Here is a 12,775-nt window from a genome sequence, read left to right as displayed (position 1 = left end):
TGGTTTTCCATCCCAGAGATCCCTGGAACCAGCTGAGGACGGGTGACTACCACTGGAGTGTCAGAAATGTTCCCAAGCACCGTCAAGTCTTCAGGAAAAGACACTACAGCAGGGTCCTGGGACTTAAGGATATTCCAGAGGATGAATTCTCACCCACACTCTCTCTATTGGATGACTCACCGGTACGAATGATGTAGTCAACTATGGGTCCCTGAGTTACTGACTAGGAAGGAACAGGAGAGCAGGTACAGGGCTTTAGACTTTCTTTTCCTCCCCATTTCACACCCAGGGGTGCATCCCTTAGGCGCGTGGCTTCGGCTGCACGCCACAGAGCCCTGAAATTTACAGGTGATCCGGGTGCTCTTGGATGACGTCAACAGGGCCCGACTGGGGGGAAAGGCCTCGCCACCTCTCTCCAGGCATCGGCGAGGATGGGGATTTAGCCCAAACAGCCTTCCTCCCCTTGTTGTGATTCTTTTATGGGATCCTCTAGGTACTTATGACCTGTCAGAGACAGGATGCTGAGCTCAATGGACCTTGGTCTGAACCAGCATGGCATTTCTTATGTTCAGGGTGTTCTCAGGAGGAGTATAAAATGAAGACACAAACAAATAAATAGTATAAATAATATACAAGTTACAGAAAAATGCTATAGAAATAGAGGGACTAGCATGGGCAAACTGCTTGACAGGACATCAGTGCTGAACACAGAGAGCAAGTGACTTTCGGGGCTGCAAACTATTTAGCAGATCGCCTTCCAAACATGCATTTTCCTGATTTCTAAAAAGCAGATTTCTTTTTAAAGGTTTTTGTTACTACCAAGCATCAGGGCTTCAGTTTCAACTGTGGCTTCTGGTAAGTGTCAACTACAAGCCGAAAAGACAGCAAAATGCACAATTGGTAGGCCAGATTTAGGTTTCTTTAGCGCATAAATGCTCTGCATTGATCTCAAACATCCTAGCAGATATCAGCCAGGAAAAATAAAATAGTCCACCTTGGAATGCAGTCAAAGAATTATTTCAGAATTCCCGCATGTTCAGCTCCTGACTTCATTCCTTTCTAGTATATATAGTGTATAAAGAGGAGACAGCAAAACCCTGCACAGAGCGGCAGTAGCCACAGAGGCATTCACGGAGCGGGATGCCAGTGGCCAGTGGTTGGTGTTCCACCTTCACGGAGCGGAAGGATGGAGGGCTGCCATCTCCAAATTAAAAAAAACAAAAAAACCAGGGGTGGGTAAGAGTATGTAAAATTAATGGAGAGTTCATAGGCTATAGGTATTACCAATTATTAGGCTTATTCAATATTTGTTGATAGTTAATGTGGCTTTCAATGCATACTTCACATGCCGTGACGCCAAACGTCATGACGTCACGTCTTGAGCGACCAATTGCACACACAGGGGCCGCTTTCCCCCGTGCAGGCGTCCATCTTTGCCGGGAGGCAGGGGAGCCACGATCCGTTCCTGCTGATGGCCGGAGGGCTGCAAAAAAAAGTAAGTCGCGCAGCGGGAGGCAGGAGAGGTCCGATGGGGGCTGCAAAAAGTAAGTTGCTTCGCCGCTTCACACTGTCAGTGTCTCTTCTTCCCTCCTCCCGAAGCAGGGCGCGAAAAGCATCCTAACTCCGGGAGGAGGGAAGAAGGGACACTGACAGTGTGAAGCGGCGAAGCAACTTACTTTTTGCAGGCGTCCATCTTCGCGAGCAGCTGGAGGCAGGAGAGGTCGTCCGATGTCCGGAGGGGGCTGCAAAAAGTAAGTCGCTTCGCCGCTTCGTACTGCCAATCCCTTCTCCCCTCCTCCCGGAGCAAGGCTGCTTTTCGCGCCCTGCTTCGGGAGGAGGGGAGGGGGGACTGGCAGTCCCGACTTCCTGGTATCTGTCATTTCAAATGACATTTGAAATGACAGATACCAGCGTGGCGTGAAGCGTTAGGCCCGCGCACCCAGGATACTGTATAGGCGCTCTATCCAGTAAAATGGGTTGCGCAGGCCTAACGCTTCACGGACCCTTCTTAGACGCGGTTTACATTTGCATGAAATTATAGTTCAGGATCGAGCTGCACTGTGCGTGCTGCACTGTGCGTGCGGCAACCGCGGGTGCGCCGGGCACTAACGCAGCTCACCTACCGCTCGGTACTGGATAGACCTGTTATTGCGGCGGTTGCTACCACCCTAACTAATCAAGCTTGATATTTCACTTGGAAGCAGCTCCATCACTGCTCTCTACATTAATGGTGGGGGTGGAAGGGGAATAGAACAAGGAGCTAAGAGAAACAGATAAGAATGAGAGAAAAAATGTGTGAGGCTTGCTGGGCAGACTGGATGGGCCGATTGGTCTTCTTCTGCCGTCATTTCTATGTGATTTTGGAAATATCTCCAGATAACGAAAGCTGTACTACATGATAAGATACTAGTGCACACACATCTTGGTTATGCGTGGAACATAAGTGCATAAGACTTGCCATATTGCAGCACGCCAAAGGTCCATCTAGCTCAGTATCCTGTTTCCAACAGTGCCCCCTAATCCAGCAGTCTCAGTTCTGTAAACTCTAGCTCTTGCTGTCGGCTTTCCTCCTCTCCCCTAATCTTCCCGCTGCCACTGTCATTTCAATTGACCGGACCCTTACGCTCTTGCTGCAGCCTGCATCTCGCTGCACTCCATGCCGACGCAGCCCGGCCCTCATCTCACCGCAACCCCCTCCGACGCAGCCCGGCCCTCATCTCACCGCAACCCCCTCCGACGCAGCCCGGCCCTCATCTCACCGCAACCCCCTCCGACGCAGCCTGGCCCTCATCTCACCGCACTCCCCGCCGACACGGTCCTCATTTTCATAATCCTGCAGCCGACGTAACCCTAATATTCGTGGCCTGCTGCTGCCACCCCGGCCCTAATTTCCGTCTCCTGCTGCAACCGGGACCCTTATCTTCTCGTTGCTGCCGCCATGGCTCTCATTTTCCTGCAGCACTCATTCGTTCCTCCGCAAGGGCCGGAAGAAGCCTCCAGCAAGCAACGCTCTGACCACGTGACTGCCCCCGCAGCGCATGCCCGAAGCCCCGGTAGGCCAATCCGCCCCTGCGGATCACGGAAGGAACCCTTGTTCGTCGTTCCACTGACTCACCGCCAAAGCTTCAGCGGGCGGCTACCTGCAGCACCATCTGCAAATCGGCACAACAGCAGCAGCAGCAGCCTCAGAGGAGCCCGGGCCGGTAACCAAAAGCTCTGCAAGCGGAGACAGCACAGGTGAGAAGCATGCGCCCAACTCGCTCAACACAGGCTTCCGTTTCTCTCTGTGGCTGCACAAAGGCACTATTCACAGCGCTCGATTGGTCGCTGGCACCCCCTTGTCTTCACCCAGGCCGGACCGCCCTCCTCGCCCTCCCCTCCCCTTAGTACAACTCTGAATGTGGCACAAAGCTGATCCCTGTAAAGTATCTGCTTTAGTAATGTGGCACAGGGCTGATCCCTATAAGGTTTCTGCTTTAGTAATGTGGCACAGGGCTGATCCCTGTAAAGTATCTGCTTTAGTAATGTGGCACAGGACTGATCCCTGTAAAGTTTCTGCTTTAGTAATGTGGCACAGGGCTGATCCCTGTAAAGTATCTGCTTTAGTAATGTGGCACAGGACTGATCCCTGTAAAGTATCTGCTTTAGTAATGTGGCACAGGGCTGATCCCTGTAAAGTATCTGCTTTAGTAATGTGGCACAGGACTGATCCCTGTAAAGTTTCTGCTTTAGTAATGTGGCACAGGACTGATCCCTGTAAAGTATCTGCTTTAGTAATGTGGCACAGGGCTGATCCCTGTAAAGTTTCTGCTTTAGTAATGTGGCACAAGGTGAACCCTGTAAAGTATCTGCTTTAGTAATGTGGCACAGGGCTGATCCCTGTAAGGTTTCTGCTTTAGTAATGTGGCACAGGACTGATCCCTGTAAAGTATCTGCTTTAGTAATGTGGCACAGGGCTGATCCCTGTAAAGTATCTGCTTTAGTAATGTGGCACAGGGATGATCCCTGTAAAGTTATGCTTTAGTAATGTGGCACAAGGTTGATCCCTGTAAGGTTTCTGCTTTAGTAATGTGGCACAGGACTGATCCCTGTAAAGTATCTGCTTTAGTAATGTGGCACAGGGCTGATCCCTGTAAGGTTTCTGCTTTAGTAATGTGGCACAGGGCTGATCCCTGTAAAGTATCTGCTTTAGTAATGTGGCACAGGACTGATCCCTGTAAAGTATCTGCTTTAGTAATGTGGCACAGGGCTGATCCCTGTAAAGTTTCTGCTTTAGTAATGTGGCACAGGGCTGATCCCTATAAGGTTTCTGCTTTAGTAATGTGGCACAGGGCTGATCCCTGTAAGGTTTCTGCTTTAGTAATGTGGCACAGGGCTGATCCCTGTAAAGTTATGCTTTAGTAATGTGGCACAGGGCTGATCCCTGTAAAGTTTCTGCTTTAGTAATGTGGAACAGGGCTGATCCCTGTAAAGTATCTGCTTTCGTAATGTGGCACAGGACTGATCCCTGTAAAGTATCTGCTTTAGTAATGTGGCACAGGACTGATCCCTGTAAAGTATCTGCTTTAGTAATGTGGAACAGGGCTGATCCCTGTAAAGTATCTGCTTTAGTAATGTGGCACAGGGCTGATCCCTGTAAAGTTTCTGCTTTAGTAATGTGGCACAGGGCTGATCCCTGTAAAGTATCTGCTTTAGTAATGTGGCACAGGGCTGATCCCTATAAGGTTTCTGCTTTAGTAATGTGGCACAGGGCTGATCCCTGTAAAGTATCTGCTTTAGTAATGTGGCACAGGGCTGATCCCTATAAGGTTTCTGCTTTAGTAATGTGGCACAGGGCTGATCCCTGTAAAGTATCTGCTTTAGTAATGTGGCACAGGACTGATCCCTGTAAAGTATCTGCTTTAGTAATGTGGCACAGGGCTGATCCCTGTAAAGTTTCTGCTTTAGTAATGTGGCACAGGGCTGATCCCTGTAAGGTTATGCTTTAGTAATGTGGCACAGGGCTGATCCCTGTAAAGTTTCTGCTTTAGTAATGTGGCACAGGGCTAATCCCTGTAAGGTTATGCTTTAGTAATGTGGCACAGGGCTGATCCCTGTAAAGTATCTGCTTTAGTAATGTGGCACAGGACTGATCCCTGTAAAGTATCTGCTTTAGTAGTGTGGCACGGGGCTGATCCCTGTAAAGTATCTGCTTTAGTAATGTGGCACAGGGCTGATCCCTGTAACGTTTCTGCTTTAGTAATGTGGCACAGGGCTGATCCCTATAAGGTTTCTGCTTTAGTAATGTGGCACAGGGCTGATCCCTGTAAAGTATCTGCTTTAGTAATGTGGCACAGGACTGATCCCTGTAAAGTATCTGCTTTAGTAATGTGGCACAGGGCTGATCCCTGTAAAGTTTCTGCTTTAGTAATGTGGCACAGGGCTGATCCCTATAAGGTTTCTGCTTTAGTAATGTGGCACAGGGCTGATCCCTGTAAGGTTTCTGCTTTAGTAATGTGGCACAGGGCTGATCCCTGTAAAGTTATGCTTTAGTAATGTGGCACAGGGCTGATCCCTGTAAAGTTTCTGCTTTAGTAATGTGGAACAGGGCTGATCCCTGTAAAGTATCTGCTTTCGTAATGTGGCACAGGACTGATCCCTGTAAAGTATCTGCTTTAGTAATGTGGCACAGGACTGATCCCTGTAAAGTATCTGCTTTAGTAATGTGGCACAGGGTTGATCCCTGTAAAGTTTCTGCTTTAGTAATGTGGCACAGGGCTGATCCCTGTAAAGTATCTGCTTTAGTAATGTGGCACAGGGCTGATCCCTATAAGGTTTCTGCTTTAGTAATGTGGCACAGGGCTGATCCCTGTAAAGTATCTGCTTTAGTAATGTGGCACAGGGCTGATCCCTATAAGGTTTCTGCTTTAGTAATGTGGCACAGGGCTGATCCCTGTAAAGTATCTGCTTTAGTAATGTGGCACAGGACTGATCCCTGTAAAGTATCTGCTTTAGTAATGTGGCACAGGGCTGATCCCTGTAAAGTTTCTGCTTTAGTAATGTGGCACAGGGCTGATCCCTGTAAGGTTATGCTTTAGTAATGTGGCACAGGGCTGATCCCTGTAAAGTTTCTGCTTTAGTAATGTGGCACAGGGCTAATCCCTGTAAGGTTATGCTTTAGTAATGTGGCACAGGGCTGATCCCTGTAAAGTATCTGCTTTAGTAATGTGGCACAGGACTGATCCCTGTAAAGTATCTGCTTTAGTAGTGTGGCACGGGGCTGATCCCTGTAAAGTATCTGCTTTAGTAATGTGGCACAGGGCTGATCCCTGTAACGTTTCTGCTTTAGTAATGTGGCACAGGGCTGATCCCTATAAGGTTTCTGCTTTAGTAATGTGGCACAGGGCTGATCCCTGTAAAGTATCTGCTTTAGTAATGTGGCACGGGGCTGATCCCTGTAAAGTATCTGCTTTAGTAATGTGGCACGGGGCTGATCCCTGTAAAGTATCTGCTTTAGTAATGTGGCACGGGGCTGATCCCTGTAACGTTTCTGCTTTAGTAATGTGGCACGGGGCTGATCCCTGTAAAGTATCTGCTTTAGTAATGTGGCACGGGACTGATCCCTGTAAAGTTTCTGCTTTAGTAATGTGGCACAGGACTGATCCCTGTAAAGTATCTGCTTTAGTAATGTGGCACAGGGCTGATCCCTGTAAAGTTTCTGCTTTAGTAATGTGGCACAGGGCTGATCCCTGTAAGGTTATGCTTTAGTAATGTGGCACAGGGCTGATCCCTGTAAAGTATCTGCTTTAGTAATGTGGCACAGGACTGATCCCTGTAAAGTTTCTGCTTTAGTAATGTGGCACAGGGCTGATCCCTGTAAAGTATCTGCTTTAGTAATGTGGCACGGGGCTGATCCCTGTAAAGTTTCTGCTTTAGTAATGTGGCACAGGGATGATCCCTGTAAAGTTATGCTTTAGTAATGTGGCACAAGTTTGATCCTTGTAAAGTTATGCTTTAGTAATGTGGCACAGGGCTGATCCCTGTAAAGTTATGCTTTAGTAATGTAGTGTATGCCTGCAGGGCAGGGCTGATCCCTGCACAGTTTCTATGTTATATTCTGTGTTTGTTTTCTAGGCTCTTGAAACCCCGGTGTTTGTGGTCACTCTCTCTTGTTCTGAGGAAGCTTTTGCTACGGTATAAACTTCTGCTTATTTCCAAAGGGGCATGGGATAAACACTGTGGATCCCTAAAAGGCTAGAGGATGGGAATAAATAAAAAAGCCTAACCAGCACAGAGCGGCAGTTACTGCCCTTAAGAGAAACATGGGGGGTAACCTGCACGGAGCGGCAGTGACTGCCTTGGGAAGCTTGCTGGGCAGAACAGAGGTACCATTTTGGTCTTTTTCTGCCGTCATTACTATGTTACTATGTTACATTCTGGTGAATATTGTGTAAATGCAACACTTAAAGAGAAGGCAGGGGCCGACCCTTCTCCTGCCCATGGTTAAGGAAAGAAGAAGCAGGAGCACTTGATGTACAAAATGAGAAACAGAACTGGTGGTGCCACAGCTGGGACCTGCCTAATGGATGAACATCGGCAGTGTGGTCTGCCGCGTGGGAAATTTGCGCTCGATTCCTAAGTCCAGCATCTTCTTCTTGGGCTGGCTGGGGCTCTGGATGCTGCAGAGGTGGCATGTACAGCTTCGGCAGGTGGAGAGAGCCTCATCCATCCCACGGTCAGACTGAGGGTGCACATGTACCTTGCTCCTGAGGGGGCCTGCCACTCCTGCTCATGGACCGGCTTGGCTGGGCTAGACAGGAAGGAGGAAGATTAAAAGTGGGTGAAAGTCCCAGTAGAGGTTAAGTTCTGATTGAACTGGAAGCCAGAGGAAACAGCTGGATCAAACTCCGCTGAGAAACCTCCTGCAGTCACAGTCTATCCCGGCAGGAGTTACTAGAGAGACTGGTGCAGGAGCGCTGGCTATGGGGAGGAGGGGGGGGAGCTCACAGCTTCTGCAATCCCACTCTCTCCCAGAAGGAGGTGCTGTAGGGTATGGTGGAGGAGCATTGACTGTGGCTTTTAAGACAGTAGATATTTATGTGCACTTCTGTTTCTCTGCCTCTCTTTTCTTTTTATCTCCCCGTTTCTCACACAAGGTCCAGTCCAGGATCCTCGTTCAAGTACTGAATGAAAATGACAACAAGCCGATGTTCCTGGAGAAGTCCATCATGGCCCAGAATATTAGTGAGGTGAGACTACCCCAAGCAGGATGGCAACACAGCAGAGAGAGATTCCGTGTGACTGTGAGAGGGGTCTGTTCCCTGCTGGGATCCCTCATGACCTGCAAGCTGTGTGATCTCTGTGGAGCGTCCCTTCCTTCCCTATCCTGCAGGGACGTGGGGGCAGTGGCAGAGAAACCTGGAATCCGCCTCTCACTTTGCAGCCCACCGTGTAGAGTCTGAATGTGTAACAGCACTGGTCTCTCAGATGGACGGCTCAATTTCACCTCCCCTTTCAAAGCATAACATGAAATTACAGGAGAGGAAAAAAAAAAAAGAAACAAGAATACTAGTCTGTGCTCTGACCGGCAGTCCTCTATCATGTAACACTGAGGGTATCCATAACCTGTGTCTGTGTCCTGCATCTCCTGCCCTGTGCTCTGACCAGCAGTCCTATATCATGTAACATTGAGGATATCCATAACCTGTGTCTGTGTCCTGCATCTCCTGCCCTGTGCTCTGACCAGCAGTCCTCTATCATGTAACATTGAGGAAATCCATAACCTGTGTCTGTGTCCTGCATCTCCTGCCCTGGGTTCTGACCGGCAATCCTATATTGTGTTACATTGAGGATATCCATAACCTGTGTCTGTGTCCTGCATCTCCTGCCCTGTGCTCTGACCAGCAGTCCTATATCATGTAACACTGAGGATATCCATAACCTGTGTCTGTGTCCTGCATCTCCTGCCCTGTGCTCTGACCAGCAGTCCTATATCATGTAACACTGAGGATATCCATAACCTGTGTCTGTGTCCTGCATCTCCTGCCCTGGGTTCTGACTGGCAGTCCTATATTGTGTTACATTGAGGGTATCCATAACCTGTGTCTGTGTCCTGCATCTCCTGCCCTCTGCTCTGACCAGCAGTCCTATATCATGTAACATTGAGGATATCCATAACCTGTGTCTGTTTCCTGCATCTCCTGCCCTGAGTTCTGACTGGCAGTCCTATATTGTGTTACATTGAGGGTATCCATAACCTGTGTCTGAGTCCGGTATCTCCTCTCTCCTGCCCTGAGCTCTGACCAGCAGTCCTATATCATGTAACACTGAGGATATCCATAACCTGTGTCTGTGTCCTGCATCTCCTGCCCTGTGCTCTGACCAGCAGTCCTATATCATGTAACACTGAGGATATCCATAACCTGTGTCTGTGTCCTGCATCTCCTGCCCTGGGTTCTGACCGGCAGTCCTATATCATGTAACATTGAGGATATCCATAACTTGTGTCTGTGTCCTGCATCTCCTGCCCTGGGTTCTGACTGGCAGTCCTATATCATGTAACATTGAGGATATCCATAACCTGTGTCTATGTCCTGCATCTCCTGCCCTGGGTTCTGACCTGCAGTCCTATATCATGTAACATTGAGGATATCCATAACCTGTGTCTGTGTCCTGCATCTCCTGCCCTGGGTTCTGACTGGCAGTCCTATATCATGTAACATTGAGGATATCCATAACCTGTGTCTGTGTCCTGCATCTCCTGCCCTGGGTTCTGACTGGCAGTCCTATATCATGTAACATTGAGGATATCCATAACCTGTGTCTGTGTCCTGCATCTCCTGCCCTGGGTTCTGACTGGCAGTCCTATATTGTGTTACATTGAGGGTATCCATAACCTGTGTCTGAGTCCTGTATCTCCTCTCTCCTGCCCTGTGCTCTGACTGGCAGTCCTATATCATGTAACACTGAGGGTATCCATAACCTGTGTCTGTGTCCTGCATCTCCTGCCCTGTGCTCTGACCAGCAGTCCTATATCATGTAACACTGAGGATATCCATAACCTGTGTCTGTGTCCTGCATCTCCTGCCCTGTGCTCTGACCAGCAGTCCTATATCATGTAACACTGAGGATATCCATAACCTGTGTCTGTGTCCTGCATCTCCTGCCCTGTGCTCTGACCGGCAGTCCTATATCATGTAACACTGAGGATATCCATAACCTGTGTCTGTGTCCTGCATCTCCTGCCCTGGGTTCTGACTGGCAGTCCTATATCATGTAACATTGAGGATATCCATAACCTGTGTCTGTGTCCTGCATCTCCTGCCCTGGGTTCTGACTGGCAGTCCTATATCATGTAACATTGAGGATATCCATAACCTGTGTCTGTGTCCTGCATCTCCTGCCCTGGGTTCTGACTGGCAGTCCTATATCATGTAACATTGAGGATATCCATAACCTGTGTCTGTGTCCTGCATCTCCTGCCCTGGGTTCTGACTGGCAGTCCTATATCATGTAACACTGAGGGTATCCATAACCTGTGTCTGAGTCCTGCATCTCCTGCCCTGTGCTCTGACCGGCAGTCGTATATCATGTAACATTGAGGGTATCTGTAATCCCTGTCTCCTCTCTCCTGCCCTGTGCTCTGACCAGCAGTCCTATATCATGTAACATTGAGGATATCCATAACCTGTGTCTGTGTCCTGCATCTCCTGTCCTGTGCTCTGACCAGCAGTCCTATATCATGTAACATTGAGGATATCCATAACCTGTGTCTGTGTCCTGCATCTCCTCTCCCCTGCCCTGTGCTCTGACCGGCAGTCCTATATCATGTAACATTGAGGGTATCCATAACCTGTGTCTGTGTCCTGTATCTCCTCTCCCCTGCCCTGTGCTCTGACCGGCAGTCCTATATCATGTAACACTGAGGGTATCCATAACCTGTGTCTGTGTCCTGCATCTCCTCTCCCCTGCCCTGTGCTCAGACCGGCAGTCCTATATTGTGTAACATTGAGGGTATCCATAACCTGTGTCTGAGTCCTGCATCTCCTGCCTCTGCTCTGACCGGCAGTCCTATATCATGTAACATTGAGGGTATCCATAACCTGTGTCTGTGTCCTGCATCTCCTCTCCCCTGCCCTGTGCTCAGACTGGCAGTCCTATATTGTGTAACATTGAGGGTATCCATAACCTGTGTCTGTGTCCTGTATCTCCTCTCTCCTGCCCTATGCTCTGACTGGCAGTCCTATATCATGTAACACTGAGGGTATCCATAACCTGTGTCTGAGTCCTGCATCTCCTGCCTCTGCTCTGACCGGCAGTCCTATATTGTGTTACATTGAGGGTATCTGTAATCTCTGTCTCCTCTCTCCTGGCCAGTTGGCTGAAGTGGATTCTGTGATATTCACTGTCCAGGCACAGGACAAAGATGGTGACGTCCTGATATTTGTGATTGACAGAAGCATGGTGAGTCCCAGTCTCTGCAAATATTAATTGCTTAATTATGGTCAGAGGCTCTCCATTTATTAACGTGCAGGCATCCCAGGCAGTAATTAACATTTTTGAATGCCTGTACAGTGTATAATAGGGGACTAGACAAGGGGCGATGATATTTCTGGCTCTTATGAGGCTCTGTCTGTAGAACAGTGACATTGGTTCAGTACTGGCTCAGAGGGAAGAGTGTCCCCTGCAAACTGGCAACGTAGTAGATGGCAGATAAAGGTCCGTTGGCTCATCCAGCCTGCCCAGTTGTCTTCCCTTCTGGCTCAGGTTCCCATCTTAAACCAACACCAACTCCTCTCCCATGACTTCTTTACTTGAGCTTTCAACAGATAGGAACGGGATGTCCCATACAGACAATGCGGCGTTTCATATTTACATAATCACCTGTATCACTAGGAGTGAATAATTAGTCATTTCTTAGGAATTTATTGGAATCATTTGCAAAAAGAAGATCACAGACCTTTTTGAAGGCCTCGGTGTCTGTCAAGCCCTGACTACTTCAGTGTAAGTCCCTAGAATGGACATTCTTGCAGGCAATTTTTAAAGGGTTTAGGTGCCTAACTTTGGGAGTTAGGCTCTTAAATTGGCTCTTTTCAAACTTTAAATTGTAGGCTCCTAGTTTCATTAGACTTCTACATTTAGAAATCTAAAAAGTGGTGGCTACAGGGACAGAGTTATGGCAGGGAAAAAAAGTTAGGGGCTTAGCACAGATTTTGAGCACTAGGCAACTAAATTAGGGCCTGAATTACTAAAGCTTTTCTCTCACTCTGTGTCTGAGAAAAATGCTTAGGATCCTAAATCTGGGCAAATAAATAGCTGGCCTAAGTTTATGTGAATTTTCAACTGAAAATTTAGACTCCTAAATTCAGCTAAAGATAGATATCTTAAGGGCCTAAATTTTGGAGCTTAGCTTTTTTTGAATATCGGTCTCTACTACTGTTTGACTACTGTTGAGTACAGTAAAGTAGAAGGAGGTGTTCTGTATTCCCTGCACTTTGTGATGCAATGAAATAGAAGGGAAAGAAGCACCTGGGGATGTAATAGGAGGGAGGGAGGCACCTGGGGATGTAATGGGAGGGATGGAGGCACCTGGGGATGTAATGGGAGGGGAGGAGGCACCTGGGGATGTAATGGGAGGGATGGAGGCACCTGGGGATGTAATAGGAGGGAGGGAGGAACATGGGGATGTAATAGGAGGGGAGGAGGCACCTGAGGATGTAATAGGAGGGGAGGAGGCACCTGGGGATGTAATGGGAGGGGAGGAGGCACCTGGGGATGTAATGGGAGGGATGGAGGC

The 12,775-nt window shown here is 48.5% G+C and overlaps 1 protein-coding gene across 2 annotated transcripts in view; it reads left to right on the top strand.

Annotated features, from left to right (window-relative positions):
* Nucleotides 1-10,636, top strand: part of LOC115099031 (protocadherin Fat 1-like) — a 54,512-nt gene extending 43,876 nt beyond the window's left edge. Inside the window, exons 4-5 of one of the 2 annotated variants that reach the window (XM_029616283.1) lie at nucleotides 7,114-7,173; nucleotides 8,136-10,636. In XM_029616283.1, coding sequence (XP_029472143.1) covers nucleotides 7,114-7,173; nucleotides 8,136-8,441 — 366 coding nt within the window. In that variant the 3' untranslated portion in view covers nucleotides 8,442-10,636. The remainder of the gene's footprint in view (nucleotides 1-7,113; nucleotides 7,174-8,135) is intronic. The other variant, XM_029616284.1, reaches the window with a different exon arrangement.
* The last annotated feature ends 2,139 nt before the right edge of the window (nucleotides 10,637-12,775 follow it).

Source organism: Rhinatrema bivittatum, chromosome 9, assembly GCF_901001135.1.
Source record: "Rhinatrema bivittatum chromosome 9, aRhiBiv1.1, whole genome shotgun sequence".
NCBI classification, from domain to species: domain Eukaryota; kingdom Metazoa; phylum Chordata; class Amphibia; order Gymnophiona; family Rhinatrematidae; genus Rhinatrema; species Rhinatrema bivittatum.
The sequence above is the reverse complement of the archived record's forward strand: the minus strand, read 5'-3'. Positions and strand labels throughout refer to the sequence as shown.